General features: G+C 46.7%; 3 protein-coding genes across 20 annotated transcripts in view; 2 read left to right on the forward strand and 1 right to left on the reverse strand.

The window, feature by feature from the left end:
• UNC80 (unc-80 homolog, NALCN channel complex subunit) overlaps window positions 1–7123 on the forward strand; it is a 129142-nt gene extending 122019 nt beyond the window's left edge. For all 13 annotated transcript variants that reach the window (XM_084524701.1, XM_084524711.1, XM_084524706.1 and 10 more), the window contains 4 exons: window positions 1215–1296; window positions 1777–1888; window positions 3177–3388; window positions 4203–7123. In XM_084524701.1, coding sequence (XP_084380827.1) covers window positions 1215–1296; window positions 1777–1888; window positions 3177–3388; window positions 4203–4472 — 676 coding nt within the window. In that variant the 3' untranslated portion in view covers window positions 4473–7123. The remainder of the gene's footprint in view (window positions 1–1214; window positions 1297–1776; window positions 1889–3176; window positions 3389–4202) is intronic.
• Window positions 7124–7182: 59 nt separating this feature from the next.
• RPE (ribulose-5-phosphate-3-epimerase) lies at window positions 7183–9159 on the forward strand. The gene is made up of 6 exons (XM_084524755.1): window positions 7183–7336; window positions 7427–7506; window positions 7579–7718; window positions 7799–7933; window positions 8091–8177; window positions 8604–9159. Exons 1-6 carry the CDS (start codon window positions 7215–7217, stop codon window positions 8724–8726), a joined length of 687 nt encoding a protein of 228 aa, XP_084380881.1. The 5' UTR covers window positions 7183–7214; the 3' UTR covers window positions 8727–9159.
• A 4137-nt stretch (window positions 9160–13296) lies between these two features.
• KANSL1L (KAT8 regulatory NSL complex subunit 1 like) overlaps window positions 13297–21445 on the reverse strand; it is a 62729-nt gene continuing 54580 nt past the window's right edge. For 5 of the 6 annotated variants that reach the window (XM_084524748.1, XM_084524750.1, XM_084524752.1 and 2 more), the window contains 4 exons: window positions 17180–17292; window positions 15726–15906; window positions 14798–15100; window positions 13297–14702 (listed from right to left, as the gene is read on the reverse strand). In XM_084524748.1, coding sequence (XP_084380874.1) covers window positions 14852–15100; window positions 15726–15906; window positions 17180–17292 — 543 coding nt within the window. In that variant the 3' untranslated portion in view covers window positions 13297–14702; window positions 14798–14851. Of the gene's footprint in view, window positions 15101–15725; window positions 15907–17179; window positions 17293–21445 lie in introns of all 6 variants that reach the window. The other variant, XM_084524749.1, reaches the window with a different exon arrangement.

The following is a 21445-nucleotide window of genomic DNA, read 5'->3' on the forward strand; positions in this document are numbered from 1 at the left end:
TCCGCTCCTGTAAGGGCAGATATTAAGCCTTCACTCTGTTGGTGGTACTGAGCTCCTCCGGGGAGATCCAAGGAAAACATCTAGAGAAAAGAATGTTGGTTTTCTTTAGATTAATGCAGGCCAAAGGCAAAATGGATTGTAATACCAAATCCTCAACAGTGCATTCCAGATATGGCTGGGAGTTGCTTAAATAGGACTTGTGGCTCAGTGGATTCCAGTCTGTCCCAAATAAGCAGCTGCCTTCTTTAAAGGAAGTCCATCTACACGTTAGTTGCTATTGTAACCATATGTCTCCCAGACACAGTTCATTCAGTTAAAATGTTTTGTGACCGCTGTCTGCTAAATGAACAACTTTTATCTGTCTGGAGGAATATACGACTTTGATGAAAATGAGGGGAGGGTGGCATTTTTGTATGAAGTAGATTTAATGATCAGCTGAATAGGAGGATGAGATGGTGTGTAGCCGAGTCTGTTTTACTGCTAAAGATTGTTTTACTGCAGATTTTCAGCTGTTTTGTACCAAGATATTAAAAACTGAAAATGTGTGCTTTTATAAATGTATATATATAATTTATTTGTATTTTTTGTTCATTCGCTACCAAGAGACTCAAGGCTGCAAGTGTTGAGTGTGAGGCCTTGTTTGCATAACTCATGCATCCATTATGTGAATAGATCCTTTGTCACTTTGTGTTTGTTTTTTGTTTGTTGACTTAAATTGAAATTAAAACCAGATGACAAAATTCTGATGAGGCTGTGGAGTCTATTTGGGAGGAAAAAAATAGCTTTTACAACATTGTCCTTACAAATGGAAACGCAAACAAGAAGGCTTTTGAGATAGGAGCTGATCTTGCCTTTGTTGACAAAGCCTATGTGGCAAAGGATGCAGAGAAGTGAGTGTTGGCTCAGTGGGATGCATCAATCAATGACTGAAAACTGAAATTTGCAGTTATTTATAGTTGGATGCTACCTGTGCGTGGCCAAGTCCTGAATGCCATGACTCCACCTCCCACCCTCTCCTAAGCCTTGGAAGCCACAACCCAACAGACACGTCCCCCCCATCCTTCAAAGACAGTATTTGCTCTTTGAAGTGACTGTGTCATTAGTGGTTTATCTACCTATCTATTTATTTATTTATGTCAGTCACAATTGCCAGGACACCTGCTAGTTACACAGGGTGCTTCCGTGCTTGGCCTAACGCTGTCGACATCTAACAGGGTGGCAAGCGTGCAGAGCGAGCCGGGACAGCAGAACCTTCTTTTGCAGCAACCCCTGGGGCGCAAGAGAGGCCTACGGCAGGTGAGACCATGGGAAGGGAACAAACCTTTCCTTCTCTTTGATTTTGTTGTTGTTTTTTCTAGTTTTGTATGTTTTGAAATTATTCCTGCACGTAACATTTCCCTTTTACGGATTCTGTGATACTCTGGCTAAGTTAGCAGGACCATAGTGCGAGTTGTAGCCATGAGACCTGGCAAACTGGTAAGAAAGAAGGTGCACTTTGAGTTTCTTGGGTCTTTCCTCTGTGCACTTTTGTTGGTTTTGTGGGTTTTGTTTGTTTTTTTAAATTCAAATGATGGTTACACAAAGCACATCGATTACAGTCAGTATTGAAACTGAACAGATCCAAAACACAGAAGTTCAGTAGCTGTTTTCGTATGAAGGAGATGTCTGAGCCATAGAAACCTTAAAAATGTGTATCTGTATCCCCTCTGCAGAGGACAAGTTGTGCAGGACATGAACATACCTCAGCCTAACATGACTCTTTCTTCCAACGTCTAGCTTCGACGACCACTGCTGTCACGCCAAAAAACTCAAACTGAACCTCGTAGCCGTCACGGAGCTCGACTTTCAACCACCCGGCGGAGCATCCAGCCAAAACCAAAACCTACCGGTAAGGCAGTGCTGCATTTCCAGAGCCAGCACTTCATGTTTTAAAGTACAAAATTCAATGTTGTTGTTTTTAGATTAAAGGAAAAGTTAGCACGTTCGAAGAATAAGTAAGCTGTTTTCATCGCAGAAATAAGAGGTGCCATGTTGAACTAGTTTGTGTTCAGGTTGGTAATGACTGGAAATTGTTACCGTCAACTTGCTCGTTGCTAGCCTGTACTAAAGGGAAGCCCCAGCATGCTTATCCTTTTCCTTAGTAAATGGATCAGAAAATCGCCCTCTCAAAACACTTTCATGGTTTCAAGGCCAGCAAGGTGAAACTGGACATGGGCAGTCAATGATCGTGTCTCTTAAAAGTGTGGAGGATCTAGGGTATGTGTCCTCCATTCAGGATGCCTTGTCTAAAAACTCTGGATGTGCAAATCTTGAAGCTGCTAGTAACAGTGGGAGAAAGAAGGAAATTTGCCATCATTTGCAAGCTTAACAGTTCTGAGTTTTAAGGGCTGTGTATGGAAACGAATACGGGACTGTTCTAGTTTGTGGCATCAGTGCAACGTATTTCCAGGAGTCAGCATTGCCAAGCAGAGCGGGTAGCTCTATTCCATATATCCAGAGTGAGCAATTAACTGTGGAGGAAACACCTGGAAGAGCGAAGGTTGCTTCAGAACTTCCTGGGTTTCCAGCCAGGACTGTGCTGGGGCAACAGCGCTGCTGGAGATCCTTGGAACATAAAACTTAGACCAGAATGATTAAGAGTGGGAGCAGGGATATTTGTTCTACTGTTAAGCTTTAGCCTAGCTGTTGTCAGCCCGTGATATTCTTTGTTACTGCCGGGTAGTGAACTCAGTCAGTGGCAGGAATGAGGGGTAATCAGCTGCCCTTTTTCTTTTCCAATTTTCCTGCAAAACCTGGTGCAACTCCCTTATGTGTTTGATCATAGTTTTCCTTTTTTTAGTTAAGGCAAAAATGCCTAAGTCACGTGGGAATCCAGTTCATTATATTCTGTGGTGGAATGATGTTATGGGTGATATTTATCTCACCAAGCTGTAACAAAGATAGGTAGGGTCAATAGTCTTCAGGAGATCCCTGACTCTTGCTGTGGCTTTAGAGGAAGCCGAGGAGTAAAAGGCTATGAGATGAGGCGCCATTTAGACAGCCTATAAAGATGGAACGTATCACGAATCCTGTTTTAGCTGTAAAAACACTAGGGATGATCTCTGCTCTCTTACTGTGCTTTCCTTCCCAAATCACAGCATTTTAATATCCTGCTTTCTGGGCTTTGTACCCCTCAGTGGAGCAGAAGCGGTCGGTGACTTTCACTGAAGCTCAGCCTGAGGCAACACCACCGTCCCCAGCCAACCCTCCGGCTCCAGCAGCTCAGCCGCAGGGCTGCAGCCACAGCAGCCCCCAGGGGAGCAGCAAGCAGGAAGCGCCCAGTAAACCCGTGCTGACTTCTTCGCCCGCCATCGTTGTAGCTGATCTCCACAGCCAGGCCACTGGCCAGGTAACACCACTGACAGTTCTATCCCGTGTCTGCCCACGGCTTCATCTCGGCTTTGCTGATGGAAGTTGCAGGGCAAATATTTATAGCTGCACTACAGCAGTATAACAAAAGCTGGCTGGTGAGTAAAGGCAGCGTCTTTTCTTAAGGCTGAATTTGCTGTCCTACCCTCTACTTTTATAAGCTACTCGCTTCTCAGTCTTTGCAGTAATTCTTAATTTGTAAGTATATTTCCTGCATCTTTCCATCATAACTACAAGTCTTTCTAGACCTGTGCAAGTTTTCATCATCTGGCAATTACAGTTTGTTGTATGAGAAATGAGTCCTTCAGGAAGGATTACTTCGAAAACTCACTCGGGGTTGTTTTAGCAAAAGCATCACATTTCAAAAGAAGCTGCTTGTCCAACATTTTTCTTTGTTGGACACCACTGAGCACAGTGAGAGACAATCACAATTGCCACTTCAACACATTAGTAGCATTGTGGTCACTTTTATACCCCAGCTATCTGGTGTCTTTTGGGTGTATGGACTTTGACATGAACAAGTATAAGACAACTTTCTTAAAAATACGAAATGAGGAAGTGTTAATTGAAAGCAGACAGCTTTTCTGGTTATTGTTACAAATTTCATTCACCAGCAAAAAAAAATAAAAATAATATAATGGTTAGGGCAGATTTTTGGGGATTTATAATCTGCAAAAGGCCCTTTAATGGTAAAAAGTAGTTCTGAATGAGAAAATACTTTATAGGTGTTCCCTAGCTCTTCCCCCACTCGCCCTTTTTCTCTGAACATGACCGCTGACTCTCCTCAATTGCAGAGCGAGGCACTTTCTACCGAGAAGGAGAAGGAAAAAGAGGAGGGTTTGGAGTCCCGGCCAGCCACAGCACAAAGCACCCCACCCACCCAGCTCTCTGACACCGAGGACTACGCCGGCCTTGAGACCACCAGCTTACTGCAGCACGGGGACACGGTCCTTCACATCAGTGAGGACAACGGGATGGAGAACCCCTTGCTGGCCACTCACTTCAGCTTCACGCACGTGGAGCTTGGGGAGACCGACATCGATCTGGATGAATCTCACGTTTAACTCTTGGGGAAGTGCAGTAGTGGGAGGAGGAAGGGAAACTGTGCTTTCTCCTTTGAGTTCCCTGGTAACTAGTAACTAATTCAAACGAGCACTTTATTATCCAAAAGCAGAATATAGCTAACAGCCTGTTGCTGTAGACTAGCTAATTTCTGTTTGCGAAATCTATTTCTGTTCAGGGCAAGACTGTAGGAGCAGAGAATTTTAAAAAAAATTCTCAGGGTAGGAGGTGTGGGCAAGTATGTGTGGTCCACAAAACCTTGATCTGGCAGCCATGTACTTTGATCAGCAGCCTCTTTGGGTAAGCAGGCTGTTGTACCGTGCAAGACAGGAAAGAGAAACCCCTTTTGAGACTGTGCCCAAGATTTATTTTTGTAGCTTTTTTGAGAGGAGGGCTATATAGCAGCTGTATCCAAGGCTCTTACAGTTTGGTACTGACAGTGAAAATGCTGACAAAAAAGTACCAATCTAAAGCTCGATTTCCACAGGCCTGGGACTACTGTTTCTAACTTGCCGAGCAATGATAAGCACCATGGAGCTATTAGATACCCCCCCCACCCCCTTTTTTTTTTTTTTTTTCTGGCACTGCAGCCTTTAGTTGAGTTTACTTTTGTCTGTTGGTTTCATTCCACTTTGTAAGATCCTGCCCTTGTGCTACAAAAATATTTGCTCTAAATACAGTACATACCATAAGAAGGGATGCAAGTGCTGCACACAGATATAGATGGGCAGGGGGTGAGTGGTCTGCAGATGGTATAAATAATCCACTCTGTCCTGCTTTAATGTACTGAGTAATTCATCCCCATAGCTTTAAAAAAAACAACAAGAAACCACATCTGGAATGCATGGACCTTCCGGTACCTAGCAACTGCTCCACTGATGCTGTCTTACGTGCTTAGCTATATAGGGATTTAAAGTAAATATTTATGTATGGTATTTTCATGTTCCTATATATAAAAATATAAATATATATGTACATTGTAAACAAAAGATGGATATTGCAGGGCAGAAACTTGATGAAAGAATCTATTTTTGGCATGCCGAGATTGTATTTACAAAGGTTCCATTTTATGTACGTCATGCTGGTGGCTGCAAGTATTAGATGTGTACGTGTTACATTTATACCTAGGAGGTGATCCCAGCGGGGGATCAGCTGACGTCACAGCTGAGTTACAGGCTCTGCTGCAGCATCATGGAATTACACTGAAATGTGAATTTATCCATTAGCTGCTTACAGACGAACTGCACAACAGCTGTGAATCAAACCATGAAATCATAAGCAACGCCCAAAGTTACCCCGTGCTTTGGGATTCACATAAAGCCTTTTCCAGCTTACATTAGAAGAGCTAGATACTGCGGTTTGTAATCGTGGCATTATTGTGCAGAGGAAAATGTCTTAGATCACCCTGAGAGTTTGCAAAATGTGCTAATTACAAGTTTGGCCCCTGGGGCTTGTAATTTGAACGTATGCGTCATAAACCAGCCTTACTGTGGAGATGGAACAATGTCCTATCCATCTCCAAAGAAAGGACTCGCATCCCTCTTCAGCAACTCTGAAATAGCTGCTCAAAGTACTGCTGAACAAATGACAGTCTCACTGCTGTGGTGCAGCATGCAGGTTTTGCCGTTGTGTGGAAAATTAACTGTGCACCTGGCAGCAGGTTTCAGCCTGTTCCAACCCATGGAGCCCTCGCGCTGCACGGCCTGGTATTCGCCAAACGCTCACATTTGATGGGAGCTGCGCATACCAGTCTGAGGAGGGAACTCGTGCACATCAAACACCTGCAGATGATAGCAAAAGCCATCCTCCTCCCAGGCTCAGGGGCGTTGAGCATGTGCTGCGTCCTCTGCACTGGAGGCAAATTCTGTCTGTCTGTCTGTATCAGTCTGTGTACCCATCCATCCATCCATCTATCCATAGGTGGTGCACTAATGCAACTTTAAAGTGCACGTGGCTTTGTAAGAGAGCTGACTGGGTGGCAGCACCTGGGCTCTGCTGCTCCATGGGTTTCCTGACTGAGGAACTGCTTGCTTTGCTGACCAAAGCGTGCTGTACTGCTGCTGAGCTCCTCAGCACGCTGTGGCCAGTGCCAGCTACCTATGGAAGACTGCTCTGGATTATCTCCTAGCTTGGAGGTCGCTCAAAGAATTGCTGAATTCCAGATGCTAAGTTTTATTATTAACAGTGACGCACAAACGAGAAAAAACACAGCTTTGCTTTCCAATCCCCAGGTAGGCTGGGCTGCAGGCGGGCAGGGAGCAGGAGAGCTCAGATGCGAGCTGGGACGCTGCACGTGCAGAATTCACGGTGCATTTCACAGAGCGACCTTTTCTGTGTGAAATGAGACGGGAGAATCTACCTTAACGAAAAGTGGGCAACCTCACTGTGGTACTCCGCCAAAATAGCTGTGATTTACGTGGTTTAACTCAGTGTACGTGATAAATGTTGCCGCTAAGGCGTGCCGCTGTCACGGGTGACTTCACAGCAGTGAGCCATAGCAGGGACCGAGGGGTCTGTGTGCTGTGGTACTGCCAGAGCCCTATAAAGCTGTGAGCTGCAGCGCGTTGCCGTGGGGCTGCCCTGCGGGTGCTTGTGGTGTGGCCGGGGGCGTGCGGAGGGGCCGGGGTGAGGCGGCCGCCAAGATGGCGCCGGTGGCGGCGGGGCGGAGGCGGGCTTGGGGCCGTGGCCGTGGCTGTGGCTGGGGGCGGGCTCCCGCTGGGCCGCGCGTGCGCGGGGCGGCGGCGATGGCGTCCGGGTGCCGGGTCGGGCCGTCCGTGCTCAACGGCGACCTGGCGGCGCTGGGCGCCGAGTGCGGGCGGCTGCTGGAGTGCGGCGCCGACTACCTGCACCTGGACGTCATGGACGGGTAACGCCGGGCGGGAGGGCGGGAGGGAGGGAGGGAAGGAGGGGAGGGCCAGGAGGGGCCGCGGGGTAACGCCGTGTGTTCGGCCCCCAGGCACTTCGTGCCCAACATCACCTTCGGGCACCCGGTGGTCGAGAGCCTGCGGCGCCGCCTGGGCCAGGAGCCCTTCTTCGGTAAGCGGCCGCGGGGCGCCGCGGGGCCCTGCGCGGCTCCAGCGCCGCCCTGACGGCGCCGCCGCCCCGCAGACATGCACATGATGGTGGCCAGGCCCGAGCAGTGGGTGCAGCCGATGGCGGTGGCGGGCGCCAACCAGTACACCTTCCACCTGGAGGCCGCGGACAACCCCGGCGCGCTCATCAAGGACATCCGCGAGAACGGCATGAAGGTGAGCGGCCGCGCAGCCCGGAGCCGCCTCACGCAGCCCCCGGCACGGCCTGCAGCCGCTCTGCGCCTCCTCTCCCGCAGGTGGGCCTGGCCATCAAGCCCGGCACGACGGTGGAGCAGCTGGCACCCTGGGCCAACCAGATCGACATGGCGCTGGTGATGACGGTGGAGCCGGGCTTCGGAGGGCAGAAATTCATGGAAGACATGATGCCAAAGGTGAACCGACGCCTCCCGTCTACCGAGCGTAAAGTTAACCACAGAGAGAGTAGCGGGGAAACGAATAAACCTTGTGTGTGTGTGAGAATAAACTGTGTGAGAATAAACTGGCTGGGTGCAGCCCTCAGTGCCAGCCTTTTAACGCCGTCTCTCGCAGGTTCAGTGGCTGAGGACGCAGTTCCCATCGCTGGATATCGAAGTGGATGGAGGAGTTGGGCCTGACACCATCCACAAGTGCGCAGAGGTAAGAGGCTGAAACAGCACAGCGCTCGGGGTCAGCGTGTTGGGAGATGGAGTCATCCCTCAGAAAATAAGGCATAGGAGGACAAGCCCTTTGAGCAGTCATTTTCAGAAGGAACGGTAAAGCTGACATAGTAGCAAAATCATTTGTGCCTTTTTTAACAGTGGCTACTGAAGCCCCTCCTAAGTCGTTTGTTGTACAGGCAGCTAAGCAGGAGCAGTGGTGAAGCAGTCAGCTGTGAGGGGAGGTGCTGTCTTTTCCAAAGTTAATTTGCAGGTGTAGTTAGAGGCACGATACCTGTGTCCTGCAGGTACTGCTCATTTGTTCGTCAGCCTACAAACTGCTGTCTCCTTGTGTGTTTTGCAGCAAGAAAAGTCTTAAGAAACGGGTCTGTTCTGTATCACTGAGTGGGTGTTTAATATCTTCCAGGCAGGTGCAAATATGATTGTATCTGGCAGTGCTATTATGAGGAGCGCAGATCCGAGATCTGTGATCAACCTTCTAAGGAACGTGTGTTCAGAAGCTGCTCAAAAGCGGTGTCTGGATCGATGAGACCTACTCGAACAGTGTTCAAGAAGGCTCTGTGCGTGCAGGAGAGCCCTTGTTTCTCGTGCGTAAGGGAGGGCTGGATGAACATTAATTACAGAAATTTGTTGCTGCTGAACAGAGGAATCATTCCTTCACTGCAATGAAGCAAGCAGCAGTGAAAAAACATTCTGGCTGTCTTTCAGGGTTGGAAATGCAATGGTTTGAACCTGTTTCTTGATTCTGTGGAGGCTAATTTTATGCAACAACCTTTAATGCTGAGTGGATCGAACTAAAATTCAATCAGTTTTTGCTTGCTAGAAGAGTGTAGCATCACCACATGCAATCTCTCTTGTGGAAGACTCTAATGAACCTGCCTTCTGCTGTCTGTATTTTGTCACTTGATCTGTGCATTCCTACAAAACTTTTCCAATGTCTGCATTAAACACACTTCTCCTGGTGTGGTAAGTCTCCTTTAAATTGACTGTCAAAAATGAGGAGTTGGAATAGTAACTTTGGGGAAAATGCAGTTTATTAGGGCTGGGGAAAGCTGTGGATGATAGAAATATTTCTGTTTTGCTTTTACTGTGTAGAAATACTTGACCTACCTAAGTTTTTTAAACACCACACCCATCTGTTGAACATCTTTCCCAGGTCACAGGCTGGGAACTGTTTTCTCGTTCGCCTTTTAAATAGCCAGGTAAGACAGCTCTGACTCAAATTCCTGGAAGTGATGGAATTCCATGCTGGAATGTTAGAGTGCAGTATCTTGACCCCAACCTCCTGAATTTGTGCATAAGTAAGTCCAAGTGAGCGATTAGGATAGTGACATACAGGCGTGTTATGTACTGCAGTGATTTCGCTGTATGTAGCTTGAGATACATGCACTAGGTGGAGGTGGTTCTTCACCTGTTAAACAGCTCCGTTCTCATAGCTAGAAAGCTAAATAGTTCTCATAGCTCCTGGTTGTTTGCGCTAACTTCTTAGCTTGGCCTGTTTGGACATGTGGAATAGGAGAGTTAAAACCCCCTAGAGGAAGACTTGAGTGGGTTGTGTTAGACAGACCTGCCTCGCATGGCTCTAATCAGTAGTGCTCGCTCCTTTAATATTTTATTGTGTTCTGCTTGCTTGGCATTTTTTCCCGTAAGCTACAGAAGGGCTGCTGTATGCTAGTTCAAGGGAGCAGGCCTGGCAGCTCAACAATTGCATCCAGGTCAGTTCAAGCATGTAGTCAAATTTGTTCTTGCAGCAAAGCTGGGCACCTGTCACCTCCCTGCTGTGGCAGCAGCGCTCGAGCTGACGCACGCCCTGCTGTGAGCCCCAGGCGTGCGGTGCCCCACAGCCCGGCCTCTGCGCCGCATCCACTGCGATCCCACAGCAGCCAACAGCGCAGGAGGGTAAAACACTTGGTGCTGGGCAAGGAGACACAGGGTGCTGTCACAGTGCGGGTCACTGCCAGCACTAAGGAGGGGGCTTGCAGACAATCCAGGCAGGTCTCAGAGCTGGCTAACTTGCTTCGTTTTCCTGTGTGGTTGGTTGTGGGTTAGGTGAACAAATGTCTTCGCTTCCTGTTTCCATTTGCAACCCCAGATGAGAGCTAGCAAGAGAAAAATGGAGTCTGCTGGAGCTACTGCTCTGAAAACATCTCAGAAGCAGCCAAAAAAAGCTTGGCTAGGAAAAAGGTAATGGTCCATGTGCCCACTGGACACATTAAAGCTGGAAAGCAGCTGTGTAGAGTTTAAAATACTGCGCACATTGAGAAAAAAAAATCAAGGCTTTGGTACTTAAAATGCAGGGCTAAGCAGTAAAAAACAGCTATCAGAAGTTTAGTTCAGGATTGGGAAGTATGACTTTTCGTTCCATTGTAAGCAGTATTTGCTTCCTACAGTTGATCTCAAGCTCGTTTGAAGGGCATTCAAACAATTTCCCTTGCTTTTTCTCATTAATTTGGAAAAAAAAGGCCCCAAGTCATGCCGCGTGAGTGAGAGCTTTGCGTTGTGTTCTGAGCACAGAACCATGCGGTATGTTTTCTTTCAGAGGTTTCAGTTGCTTTGTCCCTGTTTCAATGCGGTAGTTCTACTTCCATTCAGCCTTACCTTAGCACTGCTGTGGGAGAAGAGAATTAGACACACAGGAAAATCGCTCACTTGCTGCTTTCTGTGTGAATCCCACCCAGGTGGATCTGTGCAGCTGGTTGCTATGGCAGTGTCCTTTGACACACCTAAGGTTAAAACTAGTTGAGAGCGCAGAGCTGAAGAATCCATGAAAATATCAGCACCAAGAGGTGTTCCTTTACTGCTTAGGACTTGTCCGGTTGTGTGCCTTGATACAGAACCTGAAGCAATCCGTTAGGCTGTGTTTGGGCTTGTCCTCCTCTGCGCAGTAATGCAGTGCCACAGAGGAAGCACCCCAGCTGCAGGACTTGAAACCAGACGAGGTGTTTGCATATCTGCAGGGCCAACAAACCCCGGAGCCGTTACATGTTGCAATGCTCTGATAAAGTTTCAGCAACGAAGCAGCAGGGAGGCAGTGGTGATGCTGAGTCATGTGGGCTACAGCAGGCCAGAGTGCGCTGCCAGAGCACGGCACCGTCCGACTGCAAGGCGGGATAAAAGGCACTTGGTACGGCCCCAGGGAGGCTGGGTGTGCGCTGCAGGGCAGAACAGTGCCCATCCCTGAGCAGGAGGAACAACGCAGGAGGCACGCATGGCTTCACTGCAGCAGGGCTCAACAGGGTGCAGTTGTACTTACATTCCATCAAGGTCCTGGACGAAGCATTTAAACCCTTGTAGCAGCAGGGAGCAGAACACAGGTGGCTGTAAAAACTTCTCTGCTGAGAATGGTAAATGAAGTGCAAGGGAAATGGTTTTCTTTGTGAGGCTGCAACACCCCATTTTCATGTACGGGTGGGGGGAAGGCCTTACCGCATGTGTTTGAGTTGGTATTTAAGGCAGCCTTTAGAGTATCTTCACTGGAAGCAGTGCTGACAGCTGTTCTTACAGCTTAACAGCCAAAAGACAAACAGCTTTTTTTTTTGTTTTTCCCCCTGTTGTTTAACTTTTCAAAAAGAAAACAAGCAGGGGGTTCCTGCTCATTTCATGGCCTCAAGCGTGACTCTGGCTCTGAGCTCTCAGCCCACTCCCACCGCCGGTGCCATCCTCAAGACACCAGGATTCACGCAAAACCTGACCCAAGGTGGGAGTCCAGCTCTGCAGGGGAAAAGGGCTGCAGGCAGGGAAATAGAGCACTAGTGCCAACTGCAGCTGCATGCAGCACACAGGAAAGGCAGGGAGTGGGCTTGTGACCAAGTTCTCTAACCTTGTTGCAGCAGTGAAAGGAGGCTGATGAGGCAGCGCACGTGCACCCTGTCTGCTCCAAGCTGCCCCTGCCAGAGGCAGGCAGGCAACAACTGCAGCCACAGGCCTTTGCCCACCATGCTCGTGTGTGCTTCTCACCTGATGGCACAAGCTGCACACCACCAAGGCTCTGGGAGCAGCCCCAGGGTGGAGGCAGCAGGAGGAAGCAGTGCCCGGGTGTGGTTCTCCAGCCTCGCAGTCGCTCGGGCAGCTCTGTGCAGGCTGCTGTTGCAGGTCCAGCCAGCTGAGAGGCAGACATTACCAGAGAAGAGAGCTGACAGGGCTGGGGCGGGGTATAGCCCAACTGACATTGTTAGAGTTTCAACAAGCTGGTTTTTTTTCCTAGCATTCTGGCTTTCTTTGCCTAGCCTTTTTATTGCTGCATTGCCACGCACTAGCTGTTTCCCACAATGGCTGAGCAAAAGCATCTAAAGAGAGGACAAAGAAAGCGTGCTTACCCTCGCTCTCATCAGCAACCGCCTGTGCAGCCTCTGCAGCTGGCACGGTAACAAACAGCTGCTTTGGAGCAGCACACTGGGGACCGACCCAAAAGCCACACCATGGTTCAACAGGAGCCCACAGCTGGGAACTGAACAGTACAGGAGCAGCTTCACAGTTCCTGAGACCAACCAAATTTGGTTCATTTCTCCTTGCTCGCATTTTAACATTCTCTTCACCCTGCCCCCACCCCCAAATGAATTTAGACACCCCCCCCTGCTTTGCCTCCTTCCCATACAACACTGGAATGCGTTTCCGCTTCCTGACAGTGTCTTGGGCCACGTCAGGCAGCTCGCTGGCTGCCGTACTGCGCCTGTCCCACCCCACATCGCAGGAACTCGCGCTGCCCCAGGGATCAGCCGGCAGGAAGCCCTGACCTTACAGCAAGCTGGGTGAGAGCTGGTCGGGTCAGCCTTCTGCGTGAAGGGCGACACATCTGGAGGCGTTGGAGGCATTGCAATTCACAAAGCTTCTCCCAGCAGCAGCAGCCGCACATGCAGGATGAGAGGTGGAACAGCTCACCTCTGAATTTAGGGGCTGGAGGGAACCTGAAGTCTCCCAAGCACCAGTGCAACGCGAGTACGACAGCAAAGCTCAGTGCCACTGCCACGCCACTGCGTCTGCAAAGCCACGCTTGGGCCGAGCAGGTCTCTGTGCCAAGAGAAAGCACAAAAGCCAGCACTGTACTTCTAAAAGGCCATCCAATTCAGACCATATACAACACACATATATGGGTCTATATATATAGAAATAACTTTTAATTAAAAAAACAACCTTGCATCAAAGATTATTGTATCAGACAATGAGGCAAGATTCAAGTTTAAGACAAACCAGTGTTAAAAAAGTGTTTAAAAAAATAATCATAATGTGCAATAAACTACAATGTAGCAATAGGTCGTAGTGTTGAAACTTTACTGAACTGTTTTCAGATGTCCAGTGTGTATTTCCTGTCATTTTGACAAAAAAAAAAAAAAAAAAAAAAAGAATTGACACTAAAACTGGGTCATCTGTCCAGTGCCATTCAGTTCTAGATAGTACACATGGAAGGAAATCTTGCACAAAAACAGAGACTCCTATAAAATTGCCTTCAACTGTCCTACACAGAAAAACTTCCTGTTGGTGAATTATACCTACATTCAATGTTTAATCTTTGTTAATACCTCTTCAGATTGCAGATACATTCCAAACCATGCTATTTAGATGCAAGTTTCAGCAACTTGCTTTTGTTTCCTCACCATGAACTTGCTGGGAAATTAAAAATCTATCTGGAATCACAATGGAGAGCTTCGGGGCTTTTTTTTTTCTTTATTGGTCTTCTAGACATCAATCATCTTTTCCTTTTCAGCTAGTCACCAAATGTTGGCATACTTATGAGACTCTTGCAAGGCACTGTACAGAAATTTGAACTAAACTTCATCTTTAACATATTAAAGCAAAATATTATGAGCCTCATTTGCTACTGAAGGCCTAAGGAAGTAAGGTGACCCAAAACGCAACATCCAGGGAGCTGCATCAGGGATTTGATGCGCCTCCTCTTCCCTTCCCTTTCTCTAAACCCACACAACAAACAGGAACCCTACTCTGAGTAGCAGATACACGGACTATTGAAATGCAGTGGTCTATGTCTATCTTACTGCTCGAGGACGTCTATATGGAACATGCCCTGGCACTACTGAGAGCTGAGTACAGGTTTTAAGCTAGATGCAAGGCTTCAACAACGTCTGCTTTCAGACTGCTGATTCTCACCTGCCCTTCTCTCACGCGTGGGTTGCACGCATGCCTTTAAAGAGAGGTGGATTTTCTGCCACACATTCATGCCACACAGGAAAATAATCTGTGGTTATCGCTTTCTCACCACTGTATTTTCAAGTAGTTTTTCTGTGTTCAGTTGAAGTTGTTGGTTTAAGGTAGACAGCATATCCTGCTGCACCAGAATCCACTAGAACCAGAAACACATTTGAAAACAAACAAAACAAAAGAGGATGATTATTAACGAATGTGGCAATATGACAACAGAAAGCAGTGAATGGTGCCAGCAATTTATGTGCGCCCACTCCCGACACTGGGAATATTAGACTTCCAGCTTGAAATAATTACTTTCTCTTGGGGTTCAGGAAGAAGAAAGTGTTGTCTTTGGGATTTATCCTGCCTGTTACAAAGCAAGAAAGAAAATATATTATATGCAGCTAATGTACAGGTTTTGAATTGTGCTGTCATATGCTGTGTGAACGAGAGAGATTTTACCTTACACTTTTCTCCACCTTAATTGGCTTTCTTAATGAACCACATTATTCCCTGTCACCTTTGTTTTCTCGTATTGTTGATTCCCAGGCAAACATTTTCGCAGTCTTCTGACTCTTCTGTGGATTGTTTTCTTGGTGGATGGCCATTGTCTGCCAAACCAATGGGCGTACATGAAGTACAGAGCGAGTCGCTGGGGAAAGCTGCACTTGACATTTCAGTCTGATTCGTTACTTGATCTTGGCACAGTAAAGCTTCTACCTCTTCATCTTTTAGTGGAAAAACTCGAAGTTCCCACAGCCCCGACTGAAAGGAATCAGAAGGGTAGGAGCGAGGGTAGAAAAAGAGAAAAGAGGGAAAAAAAAGAGATTTCAGTTGAGTCTGATTAGCTGTGTGCAGAATGCTCTGCTATCAAGTAACAAATGAGTGTCATTCTTCACAATGTTTGCAGGGCTCTTCAGATAAAGAATACCACACTGCTGGGCACCAGCTGTCAGTGTACACCGGCTTCATGTGGGTTTGAACCCGTAACAGAGCTGCAACTGCAGGCACAGCGCAGGACGGGGGAGGGCTCCTTTCCATACTGCCAGGCAAGCAGGTTTCCTGGCCACCAAAACAATCAGATCAGGTCTGTCTGGAACCCTTGGCCAGCATACCCGAGGGAAGATTCCACATCCCTGAACCCAGGCCTGCCACACTCACCTCTAAAACATGTACCGCATTCACTGAGCGGTGAGCCTGTTGACAAATGTTAGGTTTCATTCATAAAAAACACATCTATGTCTAAACAGAAGGGCTACATTCAGCGCACATAAACTAGGGGCATTCTGAGCAGGGAAGGACGTGGGTATGTTCAAGTTCCCCATTTCAGGTTAAGGGCCAGTGGTCACTGAGGCCCTGAGCAGACCCGGAGGGCACCGGGAGCACCCACCTTGGCTTCCTGGCTCTCCCTGCAGAGCTGTGCAATCCCTGAACAAACAGAGCTGTGGGCTTCTGATGTCGGGTCGGGAACAGGTTCAGCAGCGCAGTGCAGCGAGGCACAGGAGCTGCTGTGGTGGTCTTTGTGCACCGCATCTTGGCTGTGTCGTCCATCTGCATTTTTGCTGTAAGATCTAGTGCAGAACAAGAGAGACAAGAGTCTTAAGACCTGCTCCCTGCCCTTTCACATCACCGGGAGTAGTTCAGATTTTCTTTTCAACGTGTTCAGTGTCTCTGCAAGTGCTACCTGTGCTCCGCTTGCTTGAACTGAACAACAACACACGTGGTTCTGAACAACCCTGCTGCTGCAAGCCACAGCCAAGAGTGCTGTGTGAAGGAGCTACAAGCAGCTGCCATGGGGCTGGAACAGACACACCCCAGCTGCAGAACAGCGAGTGGCATGGCCCACGCGGGAGCACAGCATCACACACAGGTGCCCAAAGCACGCTGCCACCCCACCTCTCGTCTGGGCCCCTCTAGCCCATAGGGTGAGGTACCCACAATCTCCAAAGCAAGCAAAATAGTTTGTGTAATAAGAGTAGAAACGTTGACCTCACCTTTATTGTAAATTTAAACTAAAATATTTAAAATACTGGCACGCATTTCAAATGTCATGTAGAAGCTTGACCTTCCTCACGTTAATGGCAGTTTTACTTCTGATTTCAAATTACACTAAGATTTCACCAAAGAGCTCACAGATTTTCAAAATAAAAAGGTACGTATAAAGTCTGTATTTTTCATACGATTTAGTCTTTTTTCAGTATAGGTTCTAAAGTCACTTTATGTTCAAAAGCGCTCAGAATTAATTCCTGAATATATTTTACCTCTAATTTTATTCTGCAGTATAAAAGCTACCTTTGCATATTTATTCATTGCGTCATCATTCAATTTCAGCCAGGAACAGACACAGGCATATATATGATAAACAGCAGGAAAAGTTATCCTAATGTTTATAGGATGTTTTTTGTTGTGGCAGATTCTGAAGCAAATTATGGGAATCGTTTTCCCAGACCAAAATTGGAGATACAGCCGCTATATGACGTTTGGCCTTATATACACTATTTTTTCCAAGACTTACAGGGATTATACTTGATTCAAATGAAAAGGGGTGGCTAAAAGTCATGATAACGGGGAGTGGCACAAACCAACAGAGCCGTGTGTTGTGTACGGCACTACAATCTTAGCGGTGCCAGATCACCAATGTGCCAACTTTCTGTAAGTTCTGCATGCTTCAGAACTGCCTGGCCTTCCCTTCTCAACTGCAAAAACAATTTATGCCTGGTAGTGACTCTGAGGAGCTGATAAATAAGCAGCATTATGCTCTGTGGCAGCATTTCTGAACCTGCTGCACCAACCGACCCACCCCTGGTCCCACGGGAATGCTCTTATCAAAGTCAATACACCTGCCTGCTATTCCTTCTGGGCCAGCGGCTCTGCTCCCACAGCGACCACCTTGCTCGCTCTCTTTCTTCATACTTTGCGTGACGTAAGGAAAAGACTTCATCCGAGAGATCTTCTATCTGCAATGAAAGATGAGGGATAGCTGCTGTAATTATCAACATCACTAGAAACAAAGACAAGTGCTTATGTATGTAGTTCCATGAAGGTTTGTTCACCAAACACAAGCAAACAAGACAATGTGTGCTAGCAGTACCAGGGTACATCAAAATAATGACGCCAGCTGGCACTCTCACTTAGAGCCACAGTTTATGGGACGCTGTCACCTCCTGTGCATTTCTTTGTGTGTCTGTGGTTGATCTGAAGGCATACAGAAGTTACAGCCCTATGCAGCTAGCACATTTCTCCCTACGGTGGGAAGCAGAAAATTAAAAAGACAAGTATTCATTTGCAAAATCAAGGCAGCATTAAAAGCACAAAACGAAGACAAGCAAAAATCCAAGGAGTTTTTAGAGACTGATTTAGGAGGAGGCTGGGAGGCAGCAGGATTTGCCAGGTGCTCTTTAAGCACAGAGAGGCAGGTCTGAGATCACAGGGGCTTGCAATAGCTCCACATGGAGAGGCATGCAGCAAACCTGAGGTGCCGCATTCCTGCCATGAAACCAAGCAGAAAATGGTGTCTGCTGTGAAGAGAGCATTTCTTAGCTGCATGAGCCCAGCACAACCTAACACAGCCCTAATATAAATGTACTTTAACTGCTCGTAGAGTCAAACGAGCCAGCTTTTTATGCAGAGCTCCTCAGATGCAGCTCTTACATCTGACCTTCACTTAGGAAGAGCCATCTTCACTTTTCCGTTGTTTAAGTCTGCTGTGTGTATGCAGCTAGGCGGGGAGCACAGTGCTGCCCTTCCCTCTCACTCCCCAGACTGCAGGGTGGACCACTCCAGCACAGCTCAGCATTACTTCAAAGTGCTCCAAACTATTCAGCCTCAAAGTTCATCTAAAAAGCTGTGGTTGGCAAGAGCACAGGAGTGCAGAAGCCGTGGATTTTTATGCCAGCCACTCCCACCTTAAAAGCAGAGAAATTCTAAGAAAGAAAATTCCTGGTTGTAGGAGCTGTGAAGCTGCACTGCCAGATCAGTCCTGGACAAGAACTATACCAAGAACTGGGAGGTTACAGAAAATTAAGCTGATTTTCCATGAAACAAAGTTCTCGTGGCTGCTACACAAGCAACATGATTCATCTTCTGATTTAGTCTGATAAAACAGAGAACTAAAAGCAGCGTCCTAGCTGCACCACCAGAGAGACGGTTATGTTGCCAGCAGGATTCACTCTGCAGCAGGCAGCCATCGGCCCTGAGGTTTCTGCAGGAGCCGTTCTCTCCAGGAGGCCTTGCAGCACCAAGCAGTGCATGGCCATTATGGGTACGAATGCAAAATACAACGCACTGCTGCTGCTGCAAACATACCTGACAGCGGCGTTCCTCAGCCTGCCAGAGCACACACCTCCATCCTAGGCTGCTGGCCACGAGCTGTAGCCCCACAACCAAATTTAGCAGGGTCAGTGAAAAGGATCTCAAAGACTTCTGTGTGATCTGAACCAGCCACTGGACCCATTTGCCAGAATTGGTGCTGCCTGGTTTCTGCTCAGCCCAGCACCCCAGAGGAACCCTCAGACAAACAGGCCTGCTTTGTTTGCTCAGCTCAAGATTTCTTTTTAAAGACTCCTCCTTGCTTTTATTTATGTTCAACACAAACTTCTTTGTTAGCTGTTTGTTTCCCTTCACGTAACTCAACCGAATGGGTCTCCTCCTCTCTGGAATTCACCAGCTCTTGTCACCTGGATGGCATGGGTCTGGGGCTGCATCTCAGTTCACATTCTGCCTTTCCAAGGTCAGTGTGAAGGCGACAATTTTGTGGACTACAAAAGTGTTATTCCCTCAGGGAAAATGCAGGATTTTTCTGTGTGATCAATTTCCTTTGAAGTGCAAACAAAAGATAATTTTCAAAGAAAAACTTAGACTTTGAAATTACTTTTCTTAGCAAATTGCCAAAACTTTTCATGCTGGGAAGAAACTTTATTTTTAACGAGCTTCCTTTCAAAACCCAAGCCCACATTCCTCTACAAGTTCTGAAAAATATTAGAAGTAAGCCTTACTGTACCTTTTCCATAGCTAATAGCAGAGATTTAACTACTTATTTGAGTTTTACCCTATTCCACTGAAGACCAACCATTAATACAGTTTCTTACTTTAAAATTGTTCTTTGTTCTACAGAAAAAAATCACATTACCTCAGAGTAAAAAAAAAAACTCTGGTTGGTTCAGTGCAGCCTCTGCCCTTCCTCACCTTTCTAAGATTTTATATTTCCCTCAAACAACTTTACATTAATTTATAATTACTATAACTAAAGAAAAGTATTTTTTTCCACCAAAGGTAGCTTGAAAAAGGCCAAAGAGCTGTCATTGCTTGCCAGCAGGGTCTAGCAGTGACGCTGAGAGAAAAGACTATTAGGAAGGTGTGTTTGCGAGGCATGTCTAATGGTTTCATTCAAAGAAAGACTTAGAGCAAACTAAGATTTGAATCCCTCCCATCTCATCTAGTTAAGCTACGAGCCACTATGCATTAATGTTGAATAGTCAGGAATAATACCAGGAATAAACAGGCAGGGATATTTCTGAAAGGTTCTCAAAACAACAGTCAGTGCTTCAGTCGTCAGCTCCATGGGAAATGCTGAGTCATACGCCATAAAAACACTTATGCAAAACTAATTACACAAAGAATTATTCTGAAGTATTTGCAATTGCTAAAACAACTACAAAATAAACTTTAACTCTACTTTATATCCATGCCTTGCCAGAAACTTTAACCTGGACAAAACAAACTGCAAACAAAACAGGAAAGCCCATGCCGCACCCTCCCCTGCACTAAAGCAACAACAGACTGCAAATTTACACATGCAAACCAGGAAATACAAACGCTGTAATGTCCCAAAACTAAGTATTTTTAGAGCGAGCAGTGGAGCAGACACAGATAGTTGATTAACTTTTAGATTGTCCAACTTTTATGTGTTTGTCCTTGTAAGGCAAAATTTCCAGAAACAAAACTGTGGCACCCCATAAAAAGCTTTTTGGGCTCTAATAAAGTAGCATGAGTGGGCCCGATTTTCAGAAAGTGCTGCGTTCCCGTCCCTGGAAGTGCAGCTCCTGTAGAACCCGACAAATCTGGGACACCACATTTGTTTGTGACTTGTGGGAACTCTGGTGTGAGCCCATTGCATGAAGCGAGAGAAATCCCTAAAGTGCTGGACAACACAAGGACAACTTGAGGAGTTTTAAATTTGGCCACACAGAAGTATTACACAGTACCACCACAGACTGCTATGCAGTGGAAAGCAAAGAAAAAGCTTTTGTATGAAAGCAGACGGTACATTTTGCCTGCTCTTTTCTCCTTTCCAAATGATCTGCTAGATGAAGTTTGCCTTGATTTCAGTGCATGGAACAATTTCAAGTGGCAGAATGTGAGTGAAGGAAAGAAAAGGTAACGCTCCTGTTTTCTGATGTTTTTTCCTCAAGCTTACACAGTAACAAATTAACTCAGCCTAAAACCTGAAGCAAGGCAGTGAAAGAATTAAGATCAAACAGCCACCTTTTCTCAGCCCTCAGAAGAACATCCAAACCAATTAATATGATCTGAAAAGAAAGGGAGAAAATTGGCAAAGGATGATTTAGATGAGTAAGATCTTTATCATATTTCTCATCTGACATCCCTCCTCTCTTGTTATACCCAGCAGCTGACAGACAATATTGAAGCAGTGGACCACAGCAGGAGGCTAGGCTGCTTTATTGTACTCAAGTATTTCCTGGCCAAACGATGAATCATACACGAACTAGTAATGCCAGATACAAATGGACTGGGAGGGCTGTTAAACAAGCAGTAAGTGCACAAACTTCACAGACTCCTTGAAGTCCATTCAGCAAAAATGAGCTAAAAGTATGCAAGATAATTAGTCTGTATGGGATCTGGGGTCTAGAACAGAAATCCAACGAGTGCTCCAAGCAAGTCCCTTGAAGCCCTGAAGAAAGGCAAATCACTGTTGAAGTTCTTTTTCTACCCCCGCCCTTCGATACCAGGACGAGGCGAGCACAATGAATAGCAGGCTCTCATGGGGCACTGTGCCCTTGCTGCCTTATTAGTAATTCTCCACGTAGTTTAATTAAATATCCTCACAAGAGCGTTCTCCTGTGTATTATAGTTTGACCTTCTCACTCCTAA

This window comes from Aythya ferina (genome assembly GCF_964211825.1).
Source record: "Aythya ferina genome assembly, chromosome: 6".
Classification (NCBI taxonomy): domain Eukaryota; kingdom Metazoa; phylum Chordata; class Aves; order Anseriformes; family Anatidae; genus Aythya; species Aythya ferina.

Coding starts and splice junctions, on each gene's coding strand:
- RPE (XM_084524755.1), top strand. CDS start 7,215: ATGGCGTCCGGGTGCCGGGTCGGGCCGTCCGTGCTCAACGGCGACCTG. Junction 7,719..7,798: donor TCCGCGAGAACGGCATGAAG/GTGAGCGGCCGC, acceptor CCTCTCCCGCAG/GTGGGCCTGGCCATCAAGCC. Junction 8,178..8,603: donor CCATCCACAAGTGCGCAGAG/GTAAGAGGCTGA, acceptor AATATCTTCCAG/GCAGGTGCAAATATGATTGT.